The sequence below is a fragment of the Cebus imitator genome, unplaced genomic scaffold (genome assembly GCF_001604975.1).
Source record: "Cebus imitator isolate Cc_AM_T3 unplaced genomic scaffold, Cebus_imitator-1.0 Scaffold339, whole genome shotgun sequence".
NCBI classification, from domain to species: domain Eukaryota; kingdom Metazoa; phylum Chordata; class Mammalia; order Primates; family Cebidae; genus Cebus; species Cebus imitator.
Window position 1 is genome coordinate 1,252,401 of NW_016107654.1, and position 17,821 is coordinate 1,270,221.

At 58.4% G+C, this 17,821-nt stretch overlaps 2 protein-coding genes across 4 annotated transcripts in view; one reads left to right on the forward strand and one right to left on the reverse strand.

Annotated features, from left to right (window-relative positions):
* C8G (complement C8 gamma chain) overlaps nucleotides 1–2,644 on the reverse strand; it is a 618,926-nt gene extending 616,282 nt beyond the window's left edge. For 2 of the 3 annotated variants that reach the window (XM_037730304.1, XM_037730305.1), the window contains exons 1-6: nucleotides 2,122–2,644; nucleotides 1,903–2,039; nucleotides 1,685–1,755; nucleotides 1,494–1,601; nucleotides 1,134–1,235; nucleotides 1,011–1,049 (exon numbers count right to left, since the gene is read on the reverse strand). In XM_037730304.1, the coding sequence (XP_037586232.1) occupies nucleotides 1,011–1,049; nucleotides 1,134–1,235; nucleotides 1,494–1,601; nucleotides 1,685–1,755; nucleotides 1,903–2,039; nucleotides 2,122–2,259 (595 nt within the window). In that variant the 5' untranslated portion in view covers nucleotides 2,260–2,644. Of the gene's footprint in view, nucleotides 1–781; nucleotides 935–1,010; nucleotides 1,050–1,133; nucleotides 1,236–1,493; nucleotides 1,602–1,684; nucleotides 1,756–1,902; nucleotides 2,040–2,121 lie in introns of those variants that run through there. The other variant, XM_017505570.2, reaches the window with a different exon arrangement.
* A 197-nt stretch (nucleotides 2,645–2,841) lies between these two features.
* FBXW5 (F-box and WD repeat domain containing 5) lies at nucleotides 2,842–7,196 on the forward strand. Its single transcript, XM_017505543.2, has 9 exons — nucleotides 2,842–2,991; nucleotides 3,349–3,564; nucleotides 4,069–4,226; nucleotides 4,647–4,821; nucleotides 4,981–5,129; nucleotides 5,204–5,624; nucleotides 5,980–6,127; nucleotides 6,201–6,413; nucleotides 6,488–7,196. Exons 2-9 carry the CDS (start codon nucleotides 3,372–3,374, stop codon nucleotides 6,729–6,731), a joined length of 1,701 nt encoding a protein of 566 aa, XP_017361032.1. The 5' UTR covers nucleotides 2,842–2,991; nucleotides 3,349–3,371; the 3' UTR covers nucleotides 6,732–7,196.
* Nucleotides 7,197–17,821: the final 10,625 nt, after the last annotated feature.

Genomic DNA, 17,821 nt, shown 5'->3' on the forward strand with positions numbered 1-17,821 from the left:
GGGGGTGTGGGACCAAGTCCGAGGCACCTGCTCCCCCCACCTCTGTCCGCTGTGGCCAATTGGTGGCCTGGACTTGGAGTTCCTAGCGGGAGGGACCAGCCCACCCAGTGGCCCCAGGACTCTGCACACTGTGGGCTTCCAGAAATGCTTATCAAACAAATGCCAGGGGCTGCAGGCCCAGGGCCAGGCGAGGCCTGAGGGGAGCTGCTGAGCAGCCAGGTCCAGACCCAGCGTGGCCCAGCCATACCCGGTTCCTGACCCTCCGGCCGCAGCCCAGGGGCTGCCCCGAGAATAGAGCTGGCCCACCCCTAGTTCTGCTCTGCTTCTTGGTTTTAGGAGGGGCGTGGGAGTGGATGGAGCGTGCAGAGAGTGCAGCGGCTGTGAGTGGGCACCAGCAAGTGCTGCCACTGACACAGGCCAGCTGGTGCCAGCGCGGCTCGGAAGAGGCCACAATGGGCAGTGACGGCTGGCCCCCACGGAGACGGTGGAGCAGCCTGGGGGTGCAGGACAAAGGACTGGGCGAGGGCAGCCTTGGAGCAACGCTGGTTGCCCCCAGGCCCCAGCAGGGCACAAGGTGGGTGTGTGCCAGGGAGGATTTCCCCTCCCAAATCCCCAGAGCTGCTGAAATCAGCCCAGTGCCCAGTGTGTGCACTCCTGCCAAAAGGGAGCCCGGGCTTTCAATCAGGTGGGGGGCAGGGGCAGAGAGGGCCTTGGTGGTACTGGCGCAGTTCCAGAGTGGACAGAAAAGAGTCAGGGAGAAGGCTGAGACATTTAATAAGAAGGTGTCTCTCCCCTCACTGTGCAGAAGATCCCCCCCAGCCCCAGGTGGCAGGGTCCTGATCTGAGGCTGGGGCTCTTGACGGGCAGGGGGGTTGTCTCTCGGGGCACTGACTTCTCAGCACTGAAGCTGCGCGCCGGCCTCACCTCCTCACTTCTGCAGCAGAGATGAGACTCAGCCCCTGGCCATGGCCCCCCTCCGCGCCTCCACGCTTGCCCCACTGCGCACTCACCATCCAGGACGTGGAACTGGTCTGCAGCCTCGCAGAAGCCTGGGGGCCCAAGGCAGGGGTCAGGTTGGACATCAGCCCAGAAAGAGGGGGTGGCTGAGGCAGGGAGCTGCTGGGGACACTCACCATAGTTGGGGAAAAAGAAGATCTGGTCCTCAGTCAGGTGGGCCTCCCGGACCCGCTGCTCAAACCCACTCAGAACGGAGTCGCTCACAGGGAGGGAGCGGGCTGCAGGGCAGAGAGGGCTCCTGGGGTCCCGGCACCAGGCCGCTTGGAGGGCTCTGGGATGCGGTCTGTGTGTCCCCTGCCCCCACACTGGGCCTGTCTGTCACTGCTCCTCCCTGGGCCCCTGCTCAGCAGGGGGGTCAGGATGGGAGGCAGGGAGGGAGGGCATGTCACCCTGGGCTCACCCAGCCCCCCAGGACGGCCCAGTGAGTGTGCAGAGCTCGAGTGCCTGTCCGGTCACAGAGGCCGGGCCCTCCATACCGTACAGCTTCACCGACAGCTGCCCTGCCCGCTCCAGGTAGAGAACAGCGAAACTCTGGTAGTCAGTCTCAGCAACAACCACGTGCACGGCCCCTCGGGCGCCTCGGGCTGGGCAGAGCCAAGGCAGCCACATCAGAGAGCCACAGAGGCTGCGTCACCGCCACCCACAGGCCCTGCGGCCCTTGCCTCACCTTGAAGCAGGAAGCGGCCAGGGACCTTTGTGTTTCCGTAGAGCTGGCGCACCTGCCAGCAGATCCCATCCCTGGGGGAAGGCACCACAGGCTGGGGGACCCCAATGGGGAACTCCAGTCCTGGCAGAGCCCAGGTGGGGTCAGGGGCCAGGGCAGGGTTGATGTCCGGGGCAGAGAGGAGAGTGGGGGCTCGGGTGCAGGGCCACTCTGGGACTTACAGCTTTCGGAAGGTGCTGACAGCCATGGCTGCACCCTGGGGAGCCACATGCAGTGTGGTGGCCTCAGCCCGGTGGTTCTGCTCCTGCAGGAATCGGCAGGCGGAGCCCACAGCCACAAGGAGCCAGGTGCCTGCAAACTGGGGGCAGCCCACGGGAGGACTCGCGGGCACTGTGCGAGTGCCCCCTCCCCTGCCTCCCTCCACCCCCAACAGCTTCTACCTGCTGAGCATCAAAATTGGCCTTGGGCTGGATGGTGCTGATGGGGGATGGGCGCTGGGGAGGCCTCCGAGGCCTCTGGCCCAGTGAGCCGGCGGCCAGGAGCAGAGTCAAGAGGATTGCAGTCCCAGGGGGCAGCATGGTGGCGGTGGCGGGGTGGCAAGACTGTGGGAGGCCAAGGGCAGCACCACCAAGTCCCAGGCCAGAGTCTACTGTGCAGTCACGGAGCCCAGCCCAGAAAGTCCATGTCTGTCCCTTGCCTCTCCAACCCCTGCCCTGGGCCAGCCCCACACCCCACCCCCAACCTTCTCGTGAGCCCAGCTTCGATCTGCACTTCCCGGCAGGGCCCTGGCATCATGTCCTATGTACAAAGTCCAAGGTGACCTCTGGCTGTTTATCCACTTTCCCCTGCACCCCTGACTTCCACTGACAGTCAGTCCTTAGCCGTTTGCACATTATCTTCCTTAAACCATCACCCAGTGGTCTTAGCTCCACGGCCAACGTCACGGGGTCCATGAAGACACTTGCTCAGGGTCTGGCGATGGGAAACGCCGGAAGCGGGTCCCGAACCACGGGCCGTGGCGCCTTGCCCGCAGTCCCATCCACGACCGCCGCCCCAAGGGGCGCTGTTTCCAAAGAGGCCGAGTGCGCGCAGGCGCACAAAGAAGCGCCGGCCGGGCCGCCGGGGCCCGAGACGCAGGCGCACGAGGGGCGGACGCGGGCTGCCCGCGCGCGCGGCCTTCCGCCGCCATCGATGCCTCGGGGCTCGTGGCGTCGGGCCTGGCAGGCTCCCTGCGCGGCGGCGGCGGCGGAGGCGGAAGCGGGTCGGGGCGGCGCGGGGCGGGGGCGGCGCAGCGGGCGGAGGCGGCCGCGGTGAGTGCGCCTGCGGCCCTCGGGGTCCGGCCTCGGCGGCCCCGCCCGCCCCGGGCGAGTGCAGGAGCCCGGGGCCGCCCGTGCGCGCGTCCCCGCCGGGCAGGGCTTCCCCAGGGCCGCGGGGCGGGGGCCACGGCCCGGCCGCCCGAGCCTGTGCCCGGCGGAGCGCGTCCCGGGGCGGCGCCCGGTGCCCCGGTGCCTCGCGCGTGTCTGTCCCGAGGGGCGCCCGCCGCCGCGGCCGGGGATGGCGCGGGGCCCGGGCGCTCCCCGCACACACGCAGCCCCGCGGAGTCCCCGGCGCCCGCGCCCGGCCTCCCTGCCCGGGCCTGGGCTGAGCGCGGCCGTTGGTGGTTTCAGGGCCGCCCGGGCAGAATGTCACGATGGACGAGGGCGGCGCGCCCCTGCTCCCCGACAGCCTCGTCTACCAGATCTTCCTGAGCCTGGGCCCGGCCGACGTGCTGGCCGCGGGGCTGGTGTGCCGCCAGTGGCTCGCCGTGTCGCGGGACGAGTTCCTGTGGAGGGAGCAGTTCTACCGCTTCTACCAGGTGGCCCGCGACGTGCCCCGACACCCAGGTCCGTGGCGTTCGGCAGCCCAGGCCCCGGGCCCCTGCGCTTGGGGGTCAGCCTGGCGGGGGCCTGGCCCGCGCCCCGAGTGTCCATCCCCACAGCCTCACCGTGACCCAGGCCTGTCCGCACACAGCACAGGGCCCCTCACAGCCTGGAGGCCCAAGGCTTCACGGGTCACTTGCAGGGCTGGGGATACGGGGGTCTCTGTGAGCGACGGGGTTGTACCCCCCAGCCGAGGCCTATGCCAGGACTGCTGGGTTCCCGGGGCACCGCTGGCGTCTGCCCCCAGGACCCCTGCCCCCTAGGACCCTTGCCCACTAGGATCCCTGCCCCCTAGGATTCCTGCCCCCTGGGACCCCTGCCCCCTGGGACCCCTGCCCCCTAGGATCCCTGCCGAGCCTCCCGCAAGCTCCAAGGACTGCAGCCAGGAGTACGGGGGCCACATTCAGCTTGTGGCCTTGTCTGCGAGGAGGGAGGCCTGGGCCACGGGCTGACACTGCCCACCCACAGCGGCCACGTCCTGGTTGGAGGAGTTCCAGAGGCTGTATGACACCGTGCCCTGTGTGGAGGTGCAGACGCTGCGGGAGCACACAGACCAGGTCCTGCACCTCAGCTTCTCACACTCGGGCTACCAGTTCGCGTCCTGCTCGAAGGACTGCACTGTGAAGGTGAGGACGGCCTGGCATCCCCCCACCCCGCCCCTCCACTGCAGCACCCAGGTCCTAGGACCCCGGCGTCCCAACCAGGTGGGATGGGAGGGTCAGGCCAGAGGTGACACAGCTGCCTCCTTCCAACCAGCGGAGCGGCCCGGCCGAGAGGACCGTCAGCCGGGGCCACAGAGGGTCAGGAGCGGTGCAGGGTGGCCCTGAGTGCCCAGAGGAGAGGGCCTCGCACACAGCCTCCCGCTGCGGGGCAAGCTCCTGCTGTTTGTGCCAGCACCCCAGGGCAGATGCCAGTGGCTGCGAGGGATCCCTGCCCCCTGGTGGCCTCTGAGCAGGGCCGACAGAGTCGGGCCTCACGGCACTGTGGTGGCGGGCCCCTGCCCCAGGACCCGGCCAGGCGGTCACCACGGCCACCCTGCCGTGCAGATCTGGAGCAACGACCTGACTATCTCGCTGCTGCACAGCGCGGACATGCGGCCGTACAACTGGAGCTACACGCAGTTCTCGCAGTTCAACCAGGACGACTCGCTGCTGCTCGCCTCGGGGGTGTTCCTGGGGCCGCACAACTCGTCCTCCGGCGAGATCGCGGTCATCAGCCTACGTGAGCACCGCCCCGCCCCCGGCCCCGGCCCCGGCTCCGGCCCCCGGCCCGGGCCCCCGCCCCCCGCCCCGGCCCCCGCCCCCGGCCCCCGCCCCCGGCCCCCGCCCCCGGCCCAGCCCCGCCCCCGCCGACAGCTAGTCCGGCCCGGCCTCCCCGCAGACTCCTTCGTGCTGCTGTCCCGCGTGCGGAATAAGCCCTACGACGTGTTTGGCTGCTGGCTGACGGAGACCAGCCTCATCTCGGGGAACCTGCACCGCATCGGAGACATCACCTCCTGCTCCGTCCTGTGGCTCAACAACGCCTTCCAGGTGTGGGCGCGGGGCTGGGGGCGGGACTGCCCTCCCCAGGGCCTGGGCCCACCTGGCGTTTGCCCCGCCCCCAGGACGTGGAGTCAGAGAACGTCAACGTGGTGAAGCGGCTGTTCAAGATCCAGAACCTCAATGCCAGCACCATCCGTACCGTGATGGTGGCCGACTGCAGCCGCTTCGACAGCCCTGACCTCCTGCTGGACGCTGGCGACCCGGGCACACCCCCCTGCCGCGTCTTTGACCTGGGCAGCGACAACGAGAAGGAGGTGGCCAGCCCGGCCCCCGCCCACGCCAGGGAGGGCTTGCGGCACTTTCTGGACAGCGTGCTGGAGGGGCGCGCGCAGCCACAGCTGTCGGACTGCGTGCTGGAGACCAAGGTGGCCGAGCTGCTGGCCCAGGGCCACACCAAGCCCCCTGAGCGCAGCGCCACAGGCACCAGGAGCAAGTACCTCATCTTCACCACCGGCTGCCTCACCTACTCCCCACACCAGATCGGTACAGCCCTGCCCCAGCCCCGCCTCAGTCCTCAGAGCTTGGGGGAGGCTGGGCAGGGGTCTTGGGGGCAAACGGCAGGCAAGTCCACAGGCAGAGCTGGGATCATTCTCACCCCTAGGGCCGAAAGCCCAGACTCGGTCTTGTTCTCCGAGGTCTGTGGAGTGAGCATTAAAAACAGATGCAGACGGGCTGCTGGCCGACTGATGGGCTCGATTCAGGTCTGGGCCCTCGCAGCAGGCGGTGCCCGCACTCCTCTGAGGCACTCACAGGCCCGGAGGCCCCGTTGGGCTGGGGGCTGCCCTGGAGTGCTGTCTCCAGGCACTGGCAGGGACCCTCACCACAGCCCTCCCTGCAGGCATCAAGCAGATCCTGCCACACCAGATGACCACGGCAGGGCCGGTGCTGGGCGAGGGTCGGGGCTCCGACGCCTTCTTCGACGCGCTGGACCACGTCATAGACGTGCACGGCCACATCATTGGCATGGGCCTGTCCCCTGACAACAGGTGAGCTTCTTCCCAGGGTCCTGGGCAGGGTGTCCGCAGGCGGCCCATACCTGGCACAGTGCCCCTCGCCCAGGTACCTGTATGTGAACAGCCGCGCCTGGCCCAGCGGCGCGGTGGTGGCCGACCCCATGCAGCCGCCGCCGATCGCGGAGGAGATTGACCTGCTGGTGTTCGACCTGAAGACCATGCGGGAGGTGAGGCGGGCGCTGCGTGCGCACCGCGCCTACACGCCCAACGACGAGTGCTTCTTCATCTTCCTGGACGTCAGCAGGGACTTCGTGGCCAGGTACGGGCGCGGCGTGGCACGGGTGGGCGTGGGCGCCTGCTGGCGGCCGCTGGCTCATCAGGGCTGTTCTGCAGCGGGGCGGAGGACCGGCACGGCTACATCTGGGACCGCCACTACAACATCTGCCTCGCCAAGCTGCGGCACGACGACGTGGTCAACTCGGTGGCCTTCAGTCCCCAGGAGCAGGAGCTGCTGCTGACGGCCAGCGACGACGCCACCATCAAAGCCTGGCGCTCACCACGCACCGTGCGTGTCCTGCAGGCACCTCGCCGGCGGCCTCGCGCCTTCTTCTCCTGGCTTGCCAGCCAGAGACGCTGAGGGGTGCTGGCCGCGCTGGAGCCACCGGGACCCCTTGAGGATGTCACCCAGGCCCTGTGGCTCTTTTCTGAGCAGGAGAGGTGGAGACGCTTGTAGCAGTTACGCTTTAGGAAGGGGACAGTCAGGCCCCGACACGCTCTCACACGCAAACCCACTCACGCAGCTGTGATGCCTGGCATGGGATGGCAGGTGCAGACAGAGCCAAAGGCCCCCTCAGTCTCCCAGCCAGCTTGGGGTGCGCAGGACACTGGGGCGCCGCTCCTCACTCACCCCCGGGCTGGGGGTTCACCACTCCAGCTGGCCTCAGCCCAGGGCACCCTGGGCTGGTCCTGCAGGGCTCTGGACGCCTGGCTGTGGCCGTGCGCCTGGGGCTTGGGAGCTGCTGGTCACGCTGCTGTGGGCCGAGTGTGCCGCATGCCCATGCACCGCCCGCCCAGGGTTTTGAATAAACAGTTGGCAATAGCACTCCGCCGTCCGGTCTCTGCAGGGAGGGAGACTGCGGGCGGAGTGGGCCTCGTGGTCACTGCTGACAGGTGACATGTGCGTTTGAGGTCATGTGCTGGCACAAGACCGCGTCACACAGCCCAGTGCCCACTCCGTGACCTCCACGGAGGTGCCTGGCATTCCTGCAGGGGCTGGCAGCATGCAGGACCTCCTGGCCGGGTCCAGGGTCAGCAGGCCGAGTTGTTCCCAGTGCCACAGTGGCCTCTGCGGTTCGTCCTGTCCTTGAGGGAGCGCCCTGGCTACTGGGGGCAGGGAGGGTGTTGGGCAGAGCTCCTTGGAGTTCAGGTCGGCGAGGATGGGACCGGGGCCCAGATGTGGCACTGGAGGTGTGGGTCCAGCTGGACCCTGCAGGTTTTGTTGGAGCTGCAGCAGGAGCCCGGGGCCTAGGGCGATGGTGGTGAGGAGGATGGGGGGAGCCTGGCGCTCAGCACAGCAGCCATCACAGGCAGCATACGAAGCCTGTGGCTCTGCACACGGCAGTAGGCAGCTGGGTACGGAGAAAGGACGCAGAGGAGACAAGTGAGCATCGAGGTGACGGTCCCCCAGAGCCACACGGGCCACAGGGGCAGGCAGAGGGCCTGGGACGGGGCCTGAGCACCGACAGAGTCAGGGACAGCACGGCCAACACAGGCTGCGCCACCCAGAGGGACGGAGCCTCTGCCCCACTAACTCCCAGTCTCCAACTGGGAAGCCCCAGGGGCTACTGGAGTTCATAGTAAAACCCCAAACATGGGCAAGAACAAGGGAAGAAAGACGCACCAAAGACCCCAAAACAAGATGAGGTGCGCTGAGACTGAGACCTGAGGAAGCCTCTCTCAGAAAGGAGCCGACAGATTCCGCAAACACAAACACACCACGGGCAGGCTCCAGAGAAGTGAGCCGTTTCTCGAAAAGGACCTTGGCTATGTTTAACTCAAGGAAACTAACGATAACACCCCTAAAGCAAAAACTGCACCATGAAACAAAAGCAGGGGATAGAAATCAACAACACATGGACATTTAAAAGTAAAAAGGCCAGGTGTGGTGGCTGATGCCTGTAATTCCAGCACTTTGGGAGGCTGAGGAGGGTGGATCACGAGGTCAGGGGTTCGAGACCAGGCTGGCCTACGTGGCAAGATCCTGTCTCTATTAAAGATACAAAAAATTAGCTGGGCATGGTGGGAGGCACCTGTAATCCCAGCTAGTCAGAAGGCTGAGGCAGGAGAATCGCTGGAACTCAGGAGGTGGAGGTTGCAGGGAGCCGAGAACTTGCCGCTGCACTCCAGCCTGGGCGACAGGGCAGGGCTCTGTCTCAAAACACAAAACAGGAGGTCGGGTGTGGTGGCTCACGCCAGTAATCCCAACGCTTTGGGAGGCAGAGGCAGGCAGATTGCTTGAGCTCAGGAGTTCGAGACCAACCTGGGCAATATGGTAAAACTGTCTACTAAAATACGACAACAAAAAAACGTTAGCCAGGTGTGGTGGCAGGTACCTGTAGTCCCAGCCACTTGGGAGGCTGAGGCAGGAGAATCACTTGAACCTGGGAGGCGGAGGTGGCAGTGAGTCGGATTCTTGCCACTGCACTCCAGCCTGGGCGACAGTGCGAGACTCCATCTCCAAAATAAATAAAAAGGGAGCCAGTCAGGCATGGTGGAAAATAGCAGGTAGAGTGATTGCATCAAAGGCTTGGTATGTGAGAAGAATGGGACCACACAGACTTGACGCGGGAATCAGGAAGCAGAACGTGGCACAGAGGACACGAAAGAGTGAGCCCTGGGAAGGGAACAGGGAGGCACACATGACCCCACCCCCTACACACACACACACACACACACACACACGGGCGGGGGTGGAGACCCAGTGTTTAAAAAGAACATGGCTGAATTACAAAAAGACAAAAGTCTTCAGAACACACGTGTGCTGAATCTTGGCTGGGCACAATGGTCCACTCCTGTAATCCCAGCACTTTGGGAGGCCCCGGAGGGTGGATCACTTGAGGTCAGGAGTTCAAGACCAGCCTGGCCAACACGGTGAAACCCTGTTTCAAAAAAAAATGTTTTTTTAAGTTATATTCAAATGTCCAGAATATAACCCAAAATTACTAGACACATGAAGAACCATAAAATTTCAACACACAGCTGGGCACAGCGGCTCACACCCATAACCCTCCCCACTGGGAGGCCACAGCTGCAGGAGCACTGACTGGGCTGCTGTGTTCCAGCTTGGGCAATAGACTCTGCCTCTAAAATTAAAAATTCAATTTCCAAAGGAAAAGACAAATGCCAAGGCAGATTATATATATATAAAACATATGTATTTTTTTAATTTTTTGAGATGGAGTCTCACTCTGTTGTCCAGGCTGGAGTGCGGTCGTGTGATCTGGCTCACTGCAACCTCCGCCTCCTGGGCTCAAATGATTCTCCTGCCTCAGCCTCCTGAGTAGCTGAGATTACAGGTGCCCACCACCACGCCCAGCTAATTTTTGTATTTTTAGTAGAGAAGGGGTTTCACCATGCTGGCCAGGCTGGTCTCGATCTCCTGACCTTGTGATCCGCCCACTTTGGCCTCCCAAAGTGCTGTGATTACAGGCGTGAGCCACCGCACCCGGCAACAATTATTTTTTAATTTTTGTAGAAATGAGGTCTATGCTGCCCAGGCTGGTCTCAAACTCGTGGGGTCAGAGATCTTTCAGCCTTGGCCTCCCGAAGTGCTGGGATTACAGGAGTGAGCCACCACGCCCGGCCAACACAAATTTTAAAAGGCACTGGGCTTCCTCGGCTTCCAGATCATTGCTAGGCTAGAAAAATAAAGCTTGCTCTACCAGAAATCACAAGTTAGAACTGAGTGTTTTCCATGGCAGAAATTTTATAGAGTCTAGTGCCATTTCAGGCAAAGATGATTAAGCTCTGAACCTCAGCATCCACAGCTGCCTATCAGAAGTTAAATGAGCTCAGAGCAGGCCTACATAATTAGGCTTCATCAGATGAGGCCACTATGCTCTTCTAAGACGCGAATAAACCCAATGGGAAGTAATGAAATCAAAATGAAGGGCGTCTTTGAGGTAGTCGTCATGTTCCCCTTTTGTAACATTAATAAAGGGAATATTTTACTGCAAAGCGTATTCTGCATGCCACTCCCCAGGACTTCTTGTCAGCTACTACGAGTACTGCCTCGTGTTTGCGGTCATCCACGTGGCACAGCCATTTTGTGACTACTGTTCACTTCTGTGTTTACAAACAGAATCTTTGTGACTTACTGAGTGCATTAGTGAAGGTCTGACACTGAGATGCAGTCTGACACCCATGATAGCCAGTGTTTTGCAGACAGCAATGCAGGAGATATATTATATATATATATAAAATTTTATTATTATTATTTTTTTTTTTTTGAGACGGAGTTTTGCTCTTGTTACCCAGGCTGGAGTGCAATGGCGCGATCTTGGCTCACTGCAACTTCCGCTTCCTATGTTTAAGCAATTCTCCTGCCTCAGTGTCCCAAGTAGCTGGGACCACACGCACCTGACCCCACACCCGGCTAATGTTTGTATTTTTAGTGGACACGGGGTTTCACCATCTTGGCCAGGCTGGTCTCGAACACCTGACCTTGTGATCCACCTGCCACACCCTCCCAAAGTGCTGGGATTACAGGTGTGAGCCACTGTGCCCAGCCTGATACATTTTTAATCACTTGTCATTTAAGTGACCTTATGTAATAAATAAACCAATAATTCAGCAGTTCTGAGTCTCCCAATGGTTCCAGTGAGGCCTGTAAGATGCATCTTCCACCAGCACGTCCTGCTGTGAGGGCTGTTTATCCCCCTCCGACGCTTTCCTTTGCCTGCAAGAGGGGATCAGACAAGACGGATGCTTTGCTTGACTCCTCTATGTCCTGAGGTTTCCGGAGCTCTTTTTCTTTCCTCTGTGGTAAGTTTGGCGTCTCTGTTTGAGCTCTTCAGCTCTCTGTTGCAACCGTGGTTCTACTCCAGAGCTCTCGCTGGTATTTGACAGGTTCATTTCTACATCTTTCAGACTCTTGATCCACCGTGAGGACTTTACCAGCTGCTTTCCGGAATGCGTCAGTCCACCTGACCTTCAAGGGTTGTGTTTTTTAAAACAGTTTTTAATAACATTTGCACTCATGAACTCTGAACACCTTGCAGTCACTGTGGAGGAACTATGTCACGACCCGGACAGAAAATGACACTTCTCGACATGCAAGCCGGACCTGCAGGGCCCCACTGAGCAAACGCCAGGCTTGAGGGGAAGTGACACAGGCGCAGATGTTGGAATTATCTGACAAGGACTTTAAAGTAGCTACTATAAAAATGCTAGAACAAGCAATCACAAACATTTTGCAATGGATATAAAAATATGAAAGCCTCAGCAAAAAAAATAAAAGATGTAAAAAGGACCATTCATACCGAGATGAGGTTTCTATAAAAAGAGAGAAGGAAAAAGGCCGGGTGCCGTGGCTCACGCCTGTCATCCCAGCACTTTCGGAGGCCGAGGCGGGCAGATCACGTGAGGTCAGGAGTACAAGACCAGCCTGACCAACACGGGGAAACTCCATCTGTACTAAATATACAAAAGTTAGCTGGGCGTGGTGGCACGAGCCTATAATCCCAGCTACTGGGAAGGCTGAGGCAGGAGAATCACTTGAACCTGGGAGGCAGAGGTGGCAGTGAGCCGAGATCGCTCCACTGCACTCCAGCCTGGGTGACAGAGAGAGACTCTGTCTCAAAAAAATAAAGAAAGAAAAGAAAAAGAAAAAAAGCAAGCAAGAAAGAAAAGGGAGAGGGAGCTGGGAGAGGGAGAAGAAAGCAAAAATGTAGAGCTGAAGCCCACCATTGCATCAGCTTCCCAGGGCTGCCGTGACAAAGCAGCACGCGCTGGGGGCAACAGAGACTGACGCTTTCACACACGGTGCTGGAGGCCAGAAGTCAGAGATGGGGTGTGGGCAGGCTGTGCTCCCTCGGGAAGGGCCCGCTGCGCCCCAGCTTCTCTTGGCTCTCCTTGGCTTGTGGGCGCATCCCTCCAGCCTCCCGGGTTCACATGGTGTCTTCTCTGACCCTCATATTCTCTTCCCTCTATGCGCGTCTGTGTCCAGATTTCCTCCTTTTGCACTTCTTTTATTTTTAAAGATGGGGTCTATGTTGTCCAGGCTGGTTTCAAACTCCGGGGCTCAAGTGATCCTCCCAGCCTGGCCTCCCAAAGTGCTGGGATCACAGGTGTGAGCCACCATGCCTGGCCAAAATTTCCCTTTTATAACAACATGAGTTATACTGAATTATGGTCCACCTAATGACTTCATTTTAACTTGATTACTTTTGTAAAGATCCCCTTTCCAAATAAGGTCACATTCTGAGTAATCCTAAATAAGGGTTAGGATTTCAACATTTTTGGAGGAATACAACCCAACCCGTGAAACTAATCAGCTAACCGAATCTAATCAGTATGTACAGAACATTCACTCAACAGCAGTAAAATACACATTTTTCTTTTTTTAGAGACAGGGTTTCACCATGTTGGCCAGGCTGGTCTTGAACTCCTGACCTTAGGTGATCCACCCACCTCAGACTCCCAAAGTGCTGGGGTTACAAGCATGAGCCGCTGCCCACGGCATGAATACACATTCTTTTAAAGTGCACGTGAAAAATCCACCAAAACAGACGATGGCCTGGATCATAAAACAGATCTCAATGTAAGGTCTTTCAGGCTTTCTGATGGTGCTGTGCACACCATGTTAACCTCTGTGGCCTGCATGGACACTGCAGGTAAGTTCCTAGAAAATCTAAAGTAACGGGAAGACCATGACGAAGAAGAAATGATCAGTGTTGCCCTGCGGAGCCTACTTAACTTTGCGACATTCTCTCTTACTCCTTATTCCTGCCCCAATTTATAAGACCACTGGATTTTGTAACCCACCGACTCCACACCCTACAACCCCCCCCCCCCAGCTTGCAAAAAACCACCTTAAACTGTAACTTTCCACTGCCCACCCCAAACCTATAAAACCAATGACTGGTTGGGCGCGGTGGCTCAGGCCTGTAATCCCAGCACTTTGGGAGGCCGAGGCGGGCGGATCATGAGGTCAGGAGATCGAGACCATCCTGGCCAACATGGCGAAACCCCGTCTCTACTAAAAATACAAAACAATTAGCTGGGCGTGGTGGCGCACGCCTGTAATCCCAGCTACTTGGGAGGCTGAGGCAGGAGAACTGCTTGAACCAAGGAGGCAGAGATTGCAGTGAGCTGGGACAGCACCACTGCACTCCAGCCTGGGTGACGGTGCAAGACTCTGTCTCAAAAAAAAAACCAAAAAACAACTACCCCGCTGCCCTTCACTGATGCCCTTTTTGGCCTCAGCCCACCTGCACCCAGGTGGATAAACAGCCATGTTGCTCGCACAGAGCCTGTCTGGGGGTCTCTTCACTCAGCGAGCTCATTTCAACACTCAGCACTTCCGGCTTCTTCCTGTGTCAGACCGGCCCAGCCCTGCTTCTCAGGCCGTCAGGCTGCCGTGACGGAACACCATCAGCTGTGCAGCCCGTAAACAACAGACACCTACTTCTCACCACTCTGGAGGCTGAAGTCCAATGCCAAGATGCTGCAGATTGGGTGTCTGCTGAGGGCTTGTTTTCTGGTTCATAAATGGCCACCTTTTTTTCCGTAACCTAACATGGCTGAAGGGGCAAGGGGCAAGAGAACTCTCCACGGCTTTTTTTTTTTTTTTGAGACAAGAGTCTTACTCTGTCGCCCAGGCTGCAGTGCAACGGCATATTCTCAGCTCACTGCAACCTCTGCCTCCTGGGTTTGAGCAATGCTGCCGCAGCCTTCCAGCTAGTTGGGACTACAGGCATGTGCCACCACACCCAGCTGGTTTTTGCACTTTTAGTTGAGACAGGGTTTCACTATCTTGGCCAGGCTGGTCTGGAACTCCTGACCTTGTAATCTACCTGTCTTGACCTCCCAAAGTGCTGGGATTACAGGCATGAGCCACTGTACTTGGCGGCTTAAAAAAAATTTTTTTTTATAGAGATGGGGTTTCACCATGTTGGCCAGGATGGTATTGTTCTCCTGACCTTGTGATGTGCCCGCCTCAGCCTCCCCGAGTGCTGGGATTACAGGTGAGAGCCACCATGCCCGGTTTTTTTTTTTTTTTAAAGATGGGTTCTCATCCGTTGCCCAGGCTTGAGTGCAGTGGCACAATCATGGCTCACTACAGCCGTGACCTTAGGGGCTCAGGTGATTCTCCCGCCTCAGCCTTTCGAGTAGCTGGGACCACAGGCATGTGCCACCCTACACAGCTAATTTTTGTATTTTCTGTAGAGATGGGGTTTGGCCATGTTGTCTAGGTTGGTCTCAAACTCCTCAGCTGAAGTGATCTGCCTGCCTCGGCCTCCGTAAGTCCTGGGATTACAGGTGCGAGCCGCCTCGCCTGGCTGAAGCCTCTTCTGAAGGGCATGAATCCATCTACCCTCATGATCTAATCAACTCTCAAGGTCCCGCCTCCGAATACCATCACACTGGGGATCACGTTTCAACATAGGGATTTGGGGGGTGAGCACCAATACTGTGTTCTCTTAGTGTGTTTTTGCTGCTGTAACAGAATACCTGAGACTGGATAATTTCTAAGAAATAGAAATGTATTGGCTGACTCACAGTCCTGGGGGCTGAGAAGTCCCAGAATAAGGTGCCAGAATCTGGAGAGAGCCTTCTTGTGTGACTGTGGCAGGTGGAAGGGCAGGAGGGGACAAGCTCACTTTACGATACCAGCACCAACTCCAGCGGGGAGGACACCTCTGACCTCTTCACCCTCTAAGGATCCTACCTTTTTTTTTTTTTTTTTTGAGACAGAGTTTCACTCTTGTTGCCCAGGCTGGAGTGCAATGGAGCGATCTTGGCTCACTGCAACCCCCGCCTCCTGGGTTTAAGCAATACTCCAGCCTCAGCCTCCCAAGTAGCTGGGACTACAGGCATGCGCCACCACGCCCAGCTAATTTTTCTATTTTTAGTAGAGATGGGGTTTCACCATGTTGACCAGGATGGTCTTGATCTCTTGACCTTGTAATCCACCTGCCTGGGCCTCCCAAAGTGCTGGGTTTACAGGTGTGAGCCACCGCGCCCGGCCGATCCCACCTCTTAATACCGTTACAATGACAATGAAATGCTGACATGAGTTTGGGACGTACGAACATTTGGACCACAGCATTCCATCCCTGCCCGCCAACCAACTCATGTTCTTTTTCTTTTTCTTTTTTTTTGAGACAGAGTTTCCCTCGTCTCCCAGGCTGGAGTGCAGTGGCACGATCTCCACTCACCGCAACCTGTGTCTCCTGGGTTCAAGCGATTCTCCTGCCTCAGCCTCCGGAGTAGCTGGGATTACAGGCGGGTGCGGCCATGCCAGGCTAATTTTGTATTTTTAGTAGAGACAGGGTTTCCCCATGTTGGCCAGGCTGGTCTCAAACTCCCGACCTCAGGTGATCCGCCTGCCTTGGCCTCCCAAAGTGCTGGGATTACAGGCATGAGCCACCAAGCCCGGCCCATGTTCTTTTCACATGCAAAATATACTCATTCCATCCCAATGGCTCCCAAAGTCTTAACTAATTCTAACATCAATTCAAAAGTCCAAGCCCAGAGACTCATCTAAATCAGACATGGGATGATTCATCCCAAGTGGAGGCAGCCTTCCCCCCACTGCGAGCCTGTGAAACTGAGCAAGTTACAGGCTTCCAAATACAGTGTAGGGCAGGCACGCAACAGACGTTTCCATTCCAAAGCGGATAAACCGTAAAGAGGAAAGGAGTAACAGGCCTCAAGCACGTCTAACACCAGCAGGGAGAACACCACGAAACCCTAAGGCCTGAGAATCTTCTTCTTTGACTCCAAATCCTGCCTTGTACACACCGGGGGTACGGAGAGGCCCTCCAGGCTCTTGGTAATCTCAGCCCTAAAGCTGTGCTGGGCTCAGCCCTCACGCAGGTCCAGTAGGTTGGAGTCTCATGCCTGCAACTCTCCCAGGCTGGCAATGAACACTGGAGGCTCTGCAGTTCTGGGGTCTCAGGGTGGCCTTAACCCCAAGGCCCTACCACGTATTGCCTATGTGGGCTCTCTGCCATGGCTCTGCAAGTCTCCATGTGGGCCCTGCTGTCTGTGACATCCTGTGACTCCCAGTGGGGGAAGCGCATCCCTGCAGAACCTACCAAGGCTATGATGGTACCTTCCCCGGGGTCACTTGAGACAGGCTGGAGCGGCTTAGGGGCCTGCCCTGGAACGTAGAGAGCAGACTCGGGGTGGCCCTGGCCAGCAGGCTCTAAAGTCCTGAGGGCACCCTACACCTCTCTTTTGACAGATCTCCCTCCCAAAGGCCTTGGTGCGCCAGGCCCGTGGGGGGAGAAGCAGCAGCAGGAGTCTGAAATGCCTCTGGGGTCATCTTCTCTTTGTCCTGGTTTGCAGCCTCTGGCTTCGTCCTGTCCACACTAAGCTCCTTGTCAAAAGCTGCTCAGCCACACTCCTGGTCTGTTCTCCTAAAGACACCTCATTACTCTCTCAATGGCCAGACTGAAAAGCCTTAAGATCCCTAAGTTCTTTCCCTGTTAATTATAAATTCCATCTTTCAATCATTTCTCTCGTCTCACGTCTTACTTTATGCAGTTAGAGGACACGCCACACCCTGAATATTTCTTTAGCCAGACAGCCCAGTCCCTTCCACAAAGGAAGGACTGGGCACGAACACACGACTGCCATGTTCTCTGCCACTTTAAACTAGGACAGTCTTTCCTCCAGTTTCTAACGCCTTGTTCTTCATTTCTGAGTGGTGGGCGCAGTGGCTCACACCTGTAATCCCAACACTCTGGGAGGCTGAGGCGGGCAGATCATGAGGTCAGGAGTTCAGGATCAGCCTTGCCAATATGGTGAAACCCTATCTCTACTAAAAATACAAAAATTAGCTGGGTGTGGTGGCAGGCGTCTGTAATCTCAGCTACTTGGGAGGCTGAGGCAGAAGAATCACTTGAACCTGGGAGGTGGAGGTTGCACTGAGCCAAGATCACGCCATTTCACTCCAGCCTGAGCTGGGGGAGAGCGGTCCTGAGGCGGCAGGGCGCGCCTGTCTCCTGGCTATTGTGGCGCTTCTCCAAATCTGCACAGGTGTGAACACTCATGCAACATTTATAACAAAAGAGCAAATCAATTTTACTATGAAATGTAAAAATGTTATTAGCTGGTGCAGCAGCTCACGCTTGTCATCCCAGCACTTTGGGAGGGCGAGGCGGGCGGAACACTGAGGCCAGGAGTTCGAGACCATCCTGGCCAACACGGAGAAACCCATCTCTACTAAAAACACAAAAATGAGCCAGGCGTGCTAATGCACACCTGTAATCATGGCTACTCGGGAGGCTGAGGTTGCAGCGAGCCAATATTGCACCACTGCACTGCAGCCTGGGAGACAAAGTGAGACTCCATCTGGAAAAACAAAAATTAAAAAAAAAACCTGGGCCGGGCGCGGTGGCTCAAGCCTGTAATCCCAGCACTTTGGGAGGCCGAGGCGGGTGGATCACGAGGTCAAGAGATCGAGACCATCCTGGTCAACACAGTGAAACGCCGTCT

Excerpts from the sequence above, each read along its gene's own strand:
- FBXW5 (XM_017505543.2), top strand. The coding sequence starts at position 3,372 with ATGGACGAGGGCGGCGCGCCCCTGCTCCCCGACAGCCTCGTCTACCAG. Across the intron at positions 5,625-5,979 it reads CTACTCCCCACACCAGATCG|GCATCAAGCAGATCCTGCCA; the intron begins GTACAGCCCTGC and ends CCCTCCCTGCAG. Across the intron at positions 6,128-6,200 it reads GGCCTGTCCCCTGACAACAG|GTACCTGTATGTGAACAGCC; the intron begins GTGAGCTTCTTC and ends CCCCTCGCCCAG.